This window comes from Fomitopsis serialis (genome assembly GCF_022376445.1).
Source record: "Fomitopsis serialis strain Sig1Antser10 chromosome Unknown B0H18scaffold_122, whole genome shotgun sequence".
Classification (NCBI taxonomy): Eukaryota; Fungi; Basidiomycota; class Agaricomycetes; order Polyporales; family Fomitopsidaceae; genus Fomitopsis; species Fomitopsis serialis.
The window spans coordinates 1-13,270 of record NW_025955082.1 but is presented as its reverse complement, the minus strand read 5'-3'; the positions used below and the strand labels follow the sequence as shown (position 1 = coordinate 13,270).

General features: G+C 56.9%; 3 protein-coding genes across 3 annotated transcripts; 2 read left to right on the top strand and 1 right to left on the bottom strand.

Annotated features, from left to right (window-relative positions):
• Positions 1–7,796: 7,796 nt before the first annotated feature.
• Positions 7,797–8,535, top strand: B0H18DRAFT_1215149 (uncharacterized protein; the record flags this gene model as incomplete). The annotated part of the gene is made up of 2 exons (XM_048036619.1): positions 7,797–7,873; positions 7,923–8,535. 2 exons carry the CDS (start codon positions 7,797–7,799, stop codon positions 8,416–8,418), a joined length of 573 nt encoding a protein of 190 aa, XP_047887566.1. The 3' UTR covers positions 8,419–8,535.
• Positions 8,536–9,027: 492 nt separating this feature from the next.
• Positions 9,028–10,364, top strand: B0H18DRAFT_1215148 (uncharacterized protein; the record flags this gene model as incomplete). Its single annotated transcript, XM_048036618.1, has 2 exons — positions 9,028–9,985; positions 10,047–10,364. Exons 1-2 carry the CDS (start codon positions 9,041–9,043, stop codon positions 10,362–10,364), a joined length of 1,263 nt encoding a protein of 420 aa, XP_047887565.1. The 5' UTR covers positions 9,028–9,040.
• A 1,782-nt stretch (positions 10,365–12,146) lies between these two features.
• On the bottom strand, positions 12,147–13,202 carry B0H18DRAFT_958924 (uncharacterized protein; the record flags this gene model as incomplete). Its single annotated transcript, XM_048042758.1, has 3 exons — positions 12,147–12,254; positions 12,302–12,346; positions 12,476–13,202. Coding segments are annotated over 3 exons (880 nt in total), but the record flags the coding sequence as incomplete, so codon positions are not given.
• Between the last annotated feature and the right edge of the window lie 68 nt (positions 13,203–13,270).

Sequence of the window (13,270 nt, the reverse complement as noted above, 5' to 3'; positions counted from 1 at the left end):
TCGGACTCGCGGCTCGGATCCGCCTCTCTCACGCGCAGGTCGGGTGCGTACCAGTGACCCACTGTATAGATTTCCGTGACCGCATTGAACGCTAACTCGGTGCTAGGACGTTTATGGGGATTGGAATCCACAACCTCTCAGCATCGGACGCGGTCGAGAGCGGGGCGTCTGACCTCGCCGCGGCGGTGCGGCAGGCAGCCGCTGGGATCCTGGGCACGACGGTGCAGCTGGCCGATCTGGTGCGTCTGGACCTTCCTATCAATTGAGTGGGTGTGTGGGCGGCGGCGTGTTACTTACTGGACGTCCTCCAGGTGATACCGTTTGTCGCTGGCGGGTTTATGTACATTGGCGCTGTGGCGGTCCTGCCAACGTACGTGGATTTGGATGGCTCGGAAATCGCAGCAGCCGTGACTGATTTTGGTATGGCTTACAGACTACTAGAGGAGAGTTCAAGTGGCAAGCAGGCGCTTCGCGAGGTGAGGGCCTGGGCTGACCCTGCACGGCCGGATAGACATCAAGGGGAATCCACTCCAGGTGGTACAACCCCTTGAGTCCTAGGGAAAGCAAGGACGCTGGCTTGCCTGACAGCTACAGTAGTGGACGGGTGGTACCACTGCTGTCAATGCCTGCGATGCAGTAGTATCCACATGATGAGCCGGCCTTCGCTCCCGTGATGTTGCAGTGAGCCCTACAGGCAGCCCTTTGTGCTCCTACGGGCGCATCGTTCAGCGGTATCCATATCGATAGGCCCATCCCCGATTTGGCCCGCCTTCGGGAACACCAAGATCGACACATTGCAGGCCTGGCGATATGGAAACAGCTGTCACGAGCGACAGCGCTCCCTACACGGACTTTGTCCGTGCTGCCTAGTCGTGCAGGGTACGAGTGCATTGAATAGTCGCTGACTGGAATCTTCAGTTTGCAGCAATGGCGTTCGGCGTGGCGTGCATGTTCATGGTCGCGTACGTGGTCTACGTTCGCACTGGTGGAAGCCAATGGCGTCACTGATACTTCTCGGACAGATGGAACGAGTAGAAGGCGCATGCGAGCTTCGATCTTCGAAACGCTGCTCCGAGCATCCGCCTGTGTAGCCGTTGGTAGACGTAGACGGAGGGTACCCCGGGTTGTGGGCGAGCAGAGGTCGCCGTGATGTATATTGGACGGGTGGTATTTATACGGAGATCTTCGCGCGTCTGAGATGAGTAGTATATTGCTATCGAGATTGCGAAGCACGGTGGATCTTCGCTGCTGTGAACCTAAGATGCGAGAACACGGTGTGCTATCTGTCTGTGAACACAGTGCCTTCGAGCGTGCGGCCACACCGGATGCTCGCACGGACAGGGCTGGGGAGGGGGTGGGTTGATGGAGGGTTGATGGGCGGGAGCGCGGCGAGTCGCTGGCCGGCGAACGTGCGCGCACTCATTGGGCGGGGCGGCCGCTCGGCCGCGCTTGACGCCCGCCTGGTGAGCCACCACGATACTCGTCGGCCAGACGCCTCTGCCCTCGCCCTCATAAGCTACCTCCCGCCCTCTCCTGCTAATTCCAAACCGCCACCACGGTCGTGTGCCGCCTCGCCCTCCGCCGTCGTCGCCCCCAGCCCTCGCCCGACGACCATCCGTGAGCCGCACCCCTCCAGACACCCCACATCCCTGACTGCCTCCCTCTTCCTCCCAGCAGGTCTCGCGTCGGCGCACACATTGTCATATCTTACTGCACTCGCTCTAGTCGCCTCCCCAGCCAGCCAGCCAGGCCGTGACGCTGCCACCGGCTCGGATATTGTCCGCCGGCACCTCGTTCAAGCCTCACAAGAAGATTTCTGCCACCGCCACCTCAGTCTCCGCTCGCCGCCGCCATGAGCAATAAAGGACGGTCTACTCCCCGCGTCGTTTGCTGTGCAATCCCGATCGCGAGGAACGCCAACAGAGTCCTGGTGATCACAAGTCGGAAACGGCCAAATAACTGGGTTTGTGAGTCCCTCCTCCCCTTTCTCGTCGATCGGCGAGGTGTCATCCAGCTTGCTGACTCTGCTCCTCGCGCCATGCTCTTGGGTGACAAAGTGCCGAAAGGAGGATGGGAGCCATCAGATGGGCAGTTGGAAGCAGCAGCCTCGCGGGAAGCCTTGGAAGAAGGTCTCATCCGTTCCTCTACCCTCCCCGCCCCTGCCTAACCTCCTCCTCCCCTCTGCGCCGCGTCACCATGCCTTGCGTGTGCATCTTTTGCAGCGGGCGTGCGTGGCAAAATCACCCGATTCGTGACGACAATCCCCACCGCGTCCTCGACATACCACTTCTACGAGCTCGACGTCGCCGACCTCGACGCGGAATGGCTCGAGAGCAAGGAGCGCCGCCGCGAGTGGGTCGACTACGCCGAGGCTCTCCGCAGACTCGCGTGGAAGCCCGAGCTCGCCCAGGGCCTCTCCCTCTCGTCTCTCGCGCCGAAGCGGTGACCGCCCGCCCTCCGTGGCACCGCGCCGCGCCCGCCGCGTCGCCCCCTGCATGCGCGGCGCGGCATGCGGCGGCCACCCTGTGTCCAAAACTGCGCTCTGGCGCCCACCTAATACGTCAACGCCCGCCCCGAGGGACGTTCGCCGCCTGCAGTCCGCCAGTTTGTAACAGACACTCGCACTATCGCTTTCGCCGTCGCACCGCATGCTCATCGTACCGTACCTCGTCTCCGCATCTTCCATCATCACAGTCCAGTTCACATAGAGCGCCGCACCACACCTGACTTAGTTTGGCCTTCGTACCACCCTCCTATTCATCACCACCCCCACTGCTGCATATCTTAGCCACACTTTACTACTGTACTTTTGTAAATGCGTGTCCGGTATCGAGATACCTTGATTGCACGCAAGGCCGGCTCGCGGTAGCCGTCGTCATCGTTGGTGTCAATGTCGTTCTTCGTGGTTGGCACATCTTGTACATTATAGTCCCCCGCGCCGGCAATGCCGACGCTTTATTCGTGCTTTATTCGTGCTTTGTGGCTGGCTACGCAGTGTAGATCCGTCTCGGCGTTGGCTCACTGTTTGCTGCGGTGTGGTGCCTTGCTGGCAAGTGCAAGGCCACGCGCGCAGAAGGCTGACGTGCTATGTTCGGCGGCCGTTGTGGGTCCGGGATGCCGTGTTGTGTTGCGGTGCGTATGTAGGCTCCTGTATTTGTGAGCTAATCAAGCTTAGCCCCATCTCTAGGTTGAAGGCATTTTCGGGCTGTCGTCGAATTGTTTCTCCTGCGGTGTTATCGCACAAGGTATCAAAGATGGCACCCGGGAAGAGACCGGCATAGTACACAATGTCCACGGTACATGATACGCTTCATGGCTCTGCAGCCTTGCTTGACAGTGGATGCGAAGTCTCTGCCAGTAACTGAAAGTCTTCAGCTCAACTTCAGCTACCAATATCCGCGCTGACGTGAGTATTGCTTCTCAAAGGGATCGTCTTTGAACGGCTGAGTTGCTAGCATTTCGGCAGAACTCAATCTCGCTGCCTGCGGTGGGAATTCGGTGTGGCTGTGGTCTCCTGTGGTTCGCAGAAACTGCTTCTGTCAGGTTTTTTCTGCCTCCTCCGATGACGCCGGACTGACTGTAATGGTGCAGCGCTCGTGTGGCTAGCCCTCGTTGGTGGGATGCGCGAGGTCAGGAGGTGGGCGCACTGTCGAACGTCTTCCGCACGAATCCTCATGCTGAAGATTTTTGTCAGGACGCCGTCCGGCAACAGGGCGGTATGCGGGCTTAGTTGACGTTTGGCAGCAGGTCTGTGGCTTCCGTGGATATCAAAGACGTCCGAACCTCGGACATACCCGGAGGCCGTTGGATTCCACTAGCTTATTCTCGGCAACCTTCGAGTCAATGCGCTCTGTACGAACAGCTCGCACGACCAGAACCCGAAGGCCCGTCGTCAGTAGTCTCAGCTGGTACATTAGCTCACGCTTGGTTCAAAATAAGTGGGTAGCAGACTGACACGAACGCCGCACCTTGGGCCAGTCAACAGTCTGCCGCCGCTCGCAGAGTAGATGTCAGCGGTGCATGCACAACCACTGGCACGGAATGAATGCGCTCGGCACAACCTAAATGTTTCAGTGTCTCATGGAAGCGTCCGCGGGAATATGCCTTTGGGCGTCGTGTTTAGGTTCTGTCGCGCATGCGAGGTGCTCCCGCGATGCCAGGTACGACTCAAACGGAGCCTTGCTACAAGTGGTCCATGAATAGCATGGGCTCCCGTGATATCCGGTTGTAGGGGCATCTTCCACAGTTTGTTACAAGTTTGGGGCATAGCTGATGTGTTCTTGCCTGCGCTACCTCGCTGATACTACACTGTGTTTCCGACGGTGCCGGTGCGCACGAATTATGAGGAAGAGACAGTCACTCGGGGGAGGTATTGGTAGGACCTCGTCAACAGCACAGTCATACGACTGCTCGTGTGCCGATCAGACGGAATTTGAGGTATGTAAGGTTCGATCGCCGGGGCCGATAACGAAGTACTGATGCCTGAACTCTATTACCGACTCGTGTCAATACGAGCGGAGTAGGCACACAATCTGGGAGGACAAACATGCGAAGTTGGAACCACAGACAGTCGCTGATGTCATCTCGGACGCCGAACAATGGTACATAAGGTAATATTGTCTTGCCTCTCGCATGCCGGCGCATAAGGGCATCGTAAGTCGCATTCTGTGCGATTGCGGTCTCCGCTAAAGGCACTGTAGGTACGGGCACATGTTTTTTTATTGTGACCGGATTGAGGATATCTGGACAGCATAAAATGCATGCAAAGTACATCTTTGAGTCTCAAATTTCAGCGCGCTCACCGTGTAAGTTGACACTTTCTGGGCTTTTATATCAGTATGACAGCCTGTTGCAGACATGACAGGATTACGCCCCTTTTCTGCGCAGCCGCTTGCTTGCTACCTGAGTACGGGGAACTCATAGCATCAGTGCCCACTATTCCTTGTTGGCTTGATGCCATGTGTGCTACCGTGACTTACATGACTTGAAGTCTTTGATACACATAACGTCGATGTGATGTGATTGTATTCGCTGGCCTGTACTGCTCACTTGGAATTGCCGCATTATAATGACTAGGGGCAACACCTTTCCGAAAAGCGTCCTCGGTCACGTGATCAAGACGCGGCGAGAAAGTGGACACGACTGTCTCATCGTGCTGTCGCTTCCGATATGGTTTGTATTAAATCACAAATATATTCAGCTAGACTGGTGTGTATCTTACGAGTGTCTGTGAAATTCTGCAGAGGAGTGAAATGAATACAGCATGTCATGGTAGTCATTATGTTGGAGGAACTCCATACAATGTCTCGGTGAAAGCTGTGTATGAGAAATCTAACCACAAGGTCAACTTCATCACACATTCAGACCCACGGTACAAGAAATCATATGGTCCGAAATAATCTTCCAGGCCCATGGATCATCGGTGATGAGCCCAGAAGGGCAGAATCCACCTTTTGTATGCTGGGAGCCAATCCTGGGCCGAGTAAATTTTCTGGGCTGTCGGAGACAGTGATACAAACATGTTGACGGTAGTTTGGTACGTGTAGCAGCAAGGGAACACGAACGATAGACACAAGACTGGCGGTGAACGCGTCGAGGCGCGCTAGTGGCGCGCGCGACTTGCTTACGTAACACGCGTCGCACCGCGACAAAGAGGTGCACTTCTGGCGTTCCACCGCGTTCCAGCTCCTGCATCAAATGTGCGAACGTGGTCATTGAGCCTCGTCTGACAAAGTCTTCTGGATGGACTTTTTTGCAGTGTTCTTATTGTCGGGCAATAAAAATTGCCGCCGCCGCAGAACATTTTCGGAAATTCTATCCAGAACACTTTCTCAAGCCCGAATTTACATGAATTATCATCACTTCTCCGGAATATTCTGAAGTGGATGAACCGGAGAAAAGTGCACCTCTTTCCGCGCCCACTTTGTGAGGCGCGGCAGGCGGGTGGCGCGGACGTGTCGGAGTTTGAATTGGTAGTGCGTTGCCCCTACTCAATTATAATGGACCGGGCGCAAATGCCCACAGCTCAGTCGGAGCATGCATGGACTATTATGCTGAATACCGTGAACTTGAAGTTACAGTTCGTCTGGCCAGTTGTTCTCAGGCTATCCGCATGCTCTGCCAGTCGACCTCGGCATCAAATCTCGATCTAGTTCACCCTCGACACTGCGTCATCATAGCAAGTACCGCGTGTTACTGTAACATGTAAACCAGCCCTTCGTGTGCCCGGTTTTGAAGTCGTCACTGATCTAGAGAGAATATCCGAGTCGGAGACGCGGTCGGCATAGTGCACGTGACCGCGTAGTTCAACTCGTTCCTCCGACGTTCCTCGACTGAGATGATGTGAGATCGCCAAAAGATCGCCGCCGCCTTGATGCCCACCATGTCCACGCTCGAGAATGCGCGGAGGCGTGATGCAGGTGGAAAGATACCCGGTGCCAGGTACTCAATGCGTATCTCTCCATGTGGGGTGTAAGCCTACGCACTGTGAGTCCGTCTCTCCGATCGCGGCCAATGTGACTACTTGAACCTTTAGAGTCTCCAGATTGCCAGTAGGTAGCACAGCCGCGGTGCTATTTCTGTGCTCTGAAGACTCTGAGACCCTAGTGTAGACAATCGCCATGTAACGCGGTGTCCACTTTTGGCAGGGCTGTTCCCATGGGGAGGACCGTACCACTGGCACAGCGTACTACTACCACAGCCTCTGTGTCCAGAGATTTACGCACCGTTCGGGCGATCCTTCGATCACACTATGCGCCCACGGCTGTGCTAGTCAATGACTTGGCTCAGAGTTACGCTCACAGGCGGTGTGTTGCATGCGGTTTCTCTGCGTCCAGGTTTCGCTCACTCTCCGAGTGACACCCTTAGCAGAAAATAAGATAGATTTATGGCTGCTACGCCACACCCCGAGTGCAAGCAGGATAGCCTCAGGAAGAGTGACCCCAAATTATTGACTAGGAGACTGCCCGGCCTGCTGACGAGACGAGCTAAGTTGTTGCTGGGCAGCTTCGGCCGGCTTCAAGTTGTGTTTTGAACTCCAGGTGAATTATCAATTCATCTCGCGCGGCTTGACATCGCACTTACTTGCTAAAGCATCCGGCCAGCCGGATGTCTCACCGGGAGATCGTCCAGTTGCACTAGCCTGGGCCCTGGGCGCTGTGTCAAGCGTCTTGATGGTACAATATCCGACTCTGGCACCACTAGGGCGTGTCCCCCCGTTGTTGGCACAGCAATCTCGAGGCTTCTCACTGCACGACTGTAAGTCGTTCTATCACCGAGTAGACAAGTCAAGAGCGGCCAAGTGGTCCCGTGGCGTGCTATACACATTCATGGACTGAGCAGAGGCTGGACCGAGGACATGATCTCGACAACATGCCAGAACACAACTGCATTGTATATCTCATAATCGCAATCACAGCGGCAGCTGATACTCGTGTTCAGACAACATCAGGATGCAGCGCTGTGGTCAGAATCGCGCCCGTAGAAGACCGGTGGAGTCAGATGAATCGATGCAGAGATCGGCGCAGAATGCATACGGTCTCACCGCGGCGTATCATCTGGTCGTAGGAGTACATGCCTCGCATGTATATAAGGAGAGCTCTCATCGCTGGTTGTCTTCAGCTCCTCTTCCTCTTCGAGCTCAACTCAAGTGCAGACTCTGGCAGGTAAGTGTCCATTATATTGTGATGCTACTACGCAGTTGTTAATGATTCTCGCTGCTACCAGTCGCGCTTTTTGTGTTCACGCCCAACACTCATTCCCTGTACGCCACCTGACGACTTCAAACATCAGCCAACATGCGTTATTCCATCGTTGCGACGGCGGCACTCGTTGCAGGTGCTATCGTCCCGGCTATTGCTCTTCCCATTGATTTGTACGTCCGTGCCCGTAACATCCCATTGACAATCCTGACCCATCCTCAGGAATACTCGTGGATTCTATGACGGGTCGCTTGATGCCCGTGCCGTTCAGGCTCGCTCTCCTGCGCGGAACCGCACCCCTTCGCCCCCGCCGCCTCCCCCTCCGCCGCCAAACACCCCGGAACCGGAGGAGAAGAACCATAGGAAACACAAGCGCGATCTATACGACGTCATTGAATACTTGCAGGCTCGCTCTCCTGCGCGGCATCGTACCCCTTCGCCTCCTCCGCCGCCTCCTCCTCCGCCAAACACCCCAGAGCCGGTGGTGACGAATTTGAATCATAGGAAGCACAAGCGCGATCTCTATGACATCGTTGACTACTTGCAGGCTCGCTCTCCTGCGAGAAATCGCACCCCTTCACCTCCGCCGCCTCCTCCTCCGCCGCCAAACACTCCAGAGCCGGTGGAGAAGAGCTTGAATCATAGGAAGCACAAGCGCGCCGATTTGGAAACCTTCGCGGATCTGTTGGCTAGGATGGAAATCGATGACCTGGATTGATGCGTAGTTGCTGATTATGCTCTCCGTGAATCACGTATCCATGTACTCAGTACTCAGAGCAAGTTGTCGTCATGTATGTGCTTTCAGTGTTCGCTAACCGGCCTGGGGGTGTGCCACTACTACCTGTGTACTTGTGTGTAGTACGACGTACCTCGGGCCGTATTCAGTTTGATGATGAGATGGGATGTACATTTGATGATCTTCGGATGTACCTAGCAACCCGACCTTGCTCGTCGGACCCAGTCGCCGAAGGGTGTGCAGATGTTCCCTTTTGCGTGGTGTTTGCGAGAAACATAATCTCGATCCATAGACGCCCGAATACAACGTGTTTTACATACGGCGACGGTCGCCAGCGAACCTCCGAATCGCTGTAACCTCCTACCACCCACTGGTGGCACGTAATGCTTTCACACTGACTCTACAGCATTTACAGCAGAAATCCGTTGTCCGAGGAGGTACGTCACGAGAGCGATTCCTAGGCGACTAGCGTATGACATTGACGTGGCAGTGCTGGCGCATCTACCACCGTCCAGATTTGCCCAGGCCGCGAACCAAGATGAGGTTCATGGACTTATATTATGATATCATCAACACATTGCTACAATACACAGAGCGGCGAGACATGTTGCGTCTAGCGCATACTTGCCACGCTGTCCATAACATCGCGCTACGATATTTCGTCAGAGAGGTGACTATCACCAGTCGATGGAGCCCCGAGTCGATTCGCCGCTTTTGCGAGTACATGCTCAACGAACCCTCTCGTCCCGGGCTCTTGGCATCCCTTTGTATCAAATCCTGGCCATTTGATGGGGAACGGTCGCTGTCCTGTGCCGACTACACGGAAGGACCTTCCATGCTCGCCCAAGTCATCAGAAGGTCCCACCAATTGCGAACTCTGTCCTTCGGATCGATAGGCTACCTGTTGGAGGACATTCCCGACCTAGCTGAAGCAATCGCGGCTTCCGCTGCGCTCGAGACGATACACCTCTTGGCTGCAAACGGGGCGACACTTACGGTTCTGTCCCGAGCGGTGAGCCGCCCTAAGGTGTTGACCTGTCGCTTCGATGACTCTCAGAGCTTTCCTCGAGAGGAGCTGACCGCGACACTTAACAAGTTCTCCGAGTCGCTTGTTTCCCTTTCGATAGGGTACCACACGGACCCTCTCTTAGCAGCGACGGGACCGAGTTGGCCGAAATTGCAAGAACTCGCGATATCGCATGGGATCATCTCGCACGTTGGCGTTATATTTCGCGCTTTCCCCGGCATCCACACACTTCGGGTAGGCCCCAAACTGGCAATTTTTAATCGTCAAACCGTCACTACCCCTCCAAAGTTGGATTTCCTCTCGACGGACATACCGCTGCCCCTTCAAGGTCATGTACGGCGCTTGACCCTACGTAGTCCCGAAATGGGGTACATGGCTGAGAACACGATCCACGCATACCGACCCGTCATCTTAGGATCTGTCTCGATACCACTATATTGGAACTCGGAGAACGAGACAGTGAAATTTCTGCAACTGACTTTCTGCGATGGGCGAGATGCAATGCAGATCGAGGATGACATCGTAAGCCATTGCGTATATGTTTCTTCTTGCCTCCTCACGCCTCTTATTTTGCTGCTATCAGGAGCGCTGCGTGGACGATCAAACCACGAAATACCTCGTGGCCATAACCATCACTCTCCCGGCAACCTTTAAAGACGATGGGTTCACCGAATGGGCGCATCGGCGCGCATTCAAATTAGCGAATCGCTCGCCTCATCTTGAACACATCGGGCTCAATCGCGCACCCGCCGCCGACACTGTGTACGTTCCGCCGAGCTGGCACGAACCTCGCTTTATGTGGTATCGGGTCATTCCGCGCTTCTCCGCTCGTTCCGTGATTCTGTTGTCCGAAGAGGAGGGTACCGCTGTGCACGAGGCGCTGCTGAACTTGGGCAAATGATCGACGTCGCGAGGGTGGCCACCTGTAGTCAGTACGTGGGTCAAGTGTGGTCTCTGCTTTCTATTGACATGACAATGTCAGGCCCAGCTACGTCGACGCTTAACCAAAGTGAGATAGAGAGCCCCTGTGTGGCGATCGTGCCGCGCTTTGGCCACACACTTTATCCCTTTCGGCGCCCCGCTTTGTGTGCTGTTGCTATGGCCTTGCGGTGGCCACATCCCTTAGCGCCACCCGACGCTTTGACACCAGAGTCCACAAGCTCGTGAAACCCCTGTCCTTACTGGTATTTAAGGCCCTACTGCAGGGCCGACAAACTCATTCCACTCTCTCACTTCGCCATCGCATTCACTCCTCATGCGACACTTGAAACCTTCCGTAGCCCACTCGGGCCCGCTCTCGAGCCATCTCCAAGCATCGTGCTTCCTGATTCAATCGTCATCCTACGCCGGATTGCTGTTCGGCGGACTCTCATGGCCATGTATGTTCTCACCTCGCCGCTTGTCGCGTCCCGCTGACCTCCTCTGCAGGTGTCCCCGCCCAAGGGTTCGTCATACTGGTGTAGGGGCCTCCGCGGGGAGTCCAGGTTCCATCAACATCCCAACCAGCGGCCACTGTCTGCTACGCAACCTGATGCACCCGACAAGATAGGCCGTGGTGGGGAAGTACGGAGCACGACAGACGACGGCGAAGCCCAAGCGCTCGTCATGGTATGGCTATGGCTTACCGTGGTACCGCGCACCCTGCATTCCAGAAGCGATGGACGAGGGATTTAGTCAGGCTCAATTTTAGTCAGGCTCAATCCCTTGACCTCATGCCTACCTCATGGGACCGACGTCGACACCGTCACCATCCGTTTCGCGCCCGGCGGCACCTACGATGACGGCTGGACCCATACCCCTTCCCTCAGATCTCGGCATCCCTCCGAACCAAGGTGGTTCCGTCCTGCTTGCGGATCTTGCAAGACGCACAACCCTCTGGCTCATCCGGGAGGAGTCTCCTGCGCCATCCTCGCCGACGGCGCAGCCCTCGTTCCAGCCCCTACTCCCGCAAGCCGCAGGACACGGGCTTCTTGCCGTACGAGTATCCCTCCACGTCGACGTCGTCGCCCGCCGTTTCGCACCCCGCATCACCTGCGGCCAATAGCGACCCTCCGACGGTGATACTGACGTCATCAAGGGCGCGAAACGTTCAGTATCGACTATCCCGGGATGCTATCGATAGTATCCTGAGCGACGCTGGTGCTCCCACAACCCCATGTCCTTATTGCGGAAAGCCGATCACCGACGCTGACCTCGAGGGTCACCGAGTCCAGACTCATGCCTCAGGGGACAAGGAAGACGTTGTCTGCTGCGTTGGAATTTCTCTCGATTCGCAGCAGCCTGCCGACGGCGTCCAACGCCACCCGTATTTGCGTCCTACGACCGTTGACTCGGAGATACTAGTGGTACAGGATTCAGTCGACGAGATGCATACCTGCGTCATCTCGAGCAAGGACCCTATTTACCTGGGTGCGAAGACGTATAGGTGGAAGCGCATTGTGAGGCGGATGATTCGTGGGGTGTAGCTGTGCGAGGATAGCAAGGCATGCTTCCAGGATAACATACAATTGTACGGGCCGTACCACACCTCCATATCTACTACATTTATTTAGAGATTTCAGTCACTATGAAGAACTTATAGGAACTTGTCTGCTCTTTCACGTTGTGCACAAAGACTCGGCTGCAGTACATATGTACTCAGAGCGTGAGTTGACTGGGAATGGCAGGACATAGGCTCAGCTGTCTAGTGTTGGTTGTCAATGTCGTACTCAACGAGGACACAGCATAGCCCGTCAAATGAAGCAAGAGAGTAGTCGTAGTAGCATGTGAGATTTCGCAAGCAAAGTCCCAACTTGAATACATACATCATGCAGCGAGAGCAACAAACGAGCAACCTACAATGATCCAAGCAGCAGTCCACTTCCACTTCCGCTTCCCCCAAACCTACATCGCATAACTGGCATCCCTCACCGCCTGCCCAGCCCACTCAGCCGGTTGCGCACTCTAGCCACGAGCCCACCCACGCCCTGCGGCTCCTCGCCCTTCACACTGAACGACACAACAGAGAACGACCTGCTCTCGTCCAGGTCCGCGCCCATCTCCGCCATCCTCGCGTCCTCCGCGCGGCCCGCCTTTCTCCTCCCCGCCCCCTCCTCTCCGCCTCCGCCTCCCGTCGCCGTTGCCGTTGCCGTCTTCGTCGTCCGACGTGCTCGACGCCAGGCTCTCCGGGACGGACGACAGCGAGCTGGACGTCTGCGCGAGCGCGCTCCGGAGGGGCGAGCCCGAGCCGAGCCTGCTGTGCGCGTGCGCGTGCGCCGCGGCGGCCGCCTTCATGTTCGGGTTCGACTTGGACGCGCCGAGCCCGCCGAGGTGCAGGCTCCTCCGGATCCTCTGCGCGTTCGACGGGCCCGCGCCCGCCTTGGACGCGCTCGCGCGCGGGCGGGGGATCGCCACGTTGATCCACGCGGCATCGAGGTCGCCGACGTGCTCCTGTCGCGTGCCGGCGACCGCGAGGGCGCGGGGGACCCCGCGCGCGGCGAGGGCGGGAGGGAGGTGTCTGCGAGGATCCGCGCGGCGGCGGTCCCGAACGACTCGCTCTCGTGCGCGCGCGCGGCGGGGTGCGCGGGGCGGCCCGTGGGCGAAGGCCGGTGTGCGGAGGGAGACGTCCAGCTCGCTGGCGACGAGCGCGTCGAGGAGGTCGACTGCGTAGGCGGGCACGCCGGGGTCGTCGGCCTCGGCCTGGGAGAGGATGTCCGCGCGCGAGCGGGGCGAGCCGGGAGGAGGATGTCTGCGAAGCCGCCTGCCCACGGACTCGAGGGTGAGTCGGAGGCAGAGGGGGGAGGGGTAGGAGCCGCGAGGTGTGCTTCG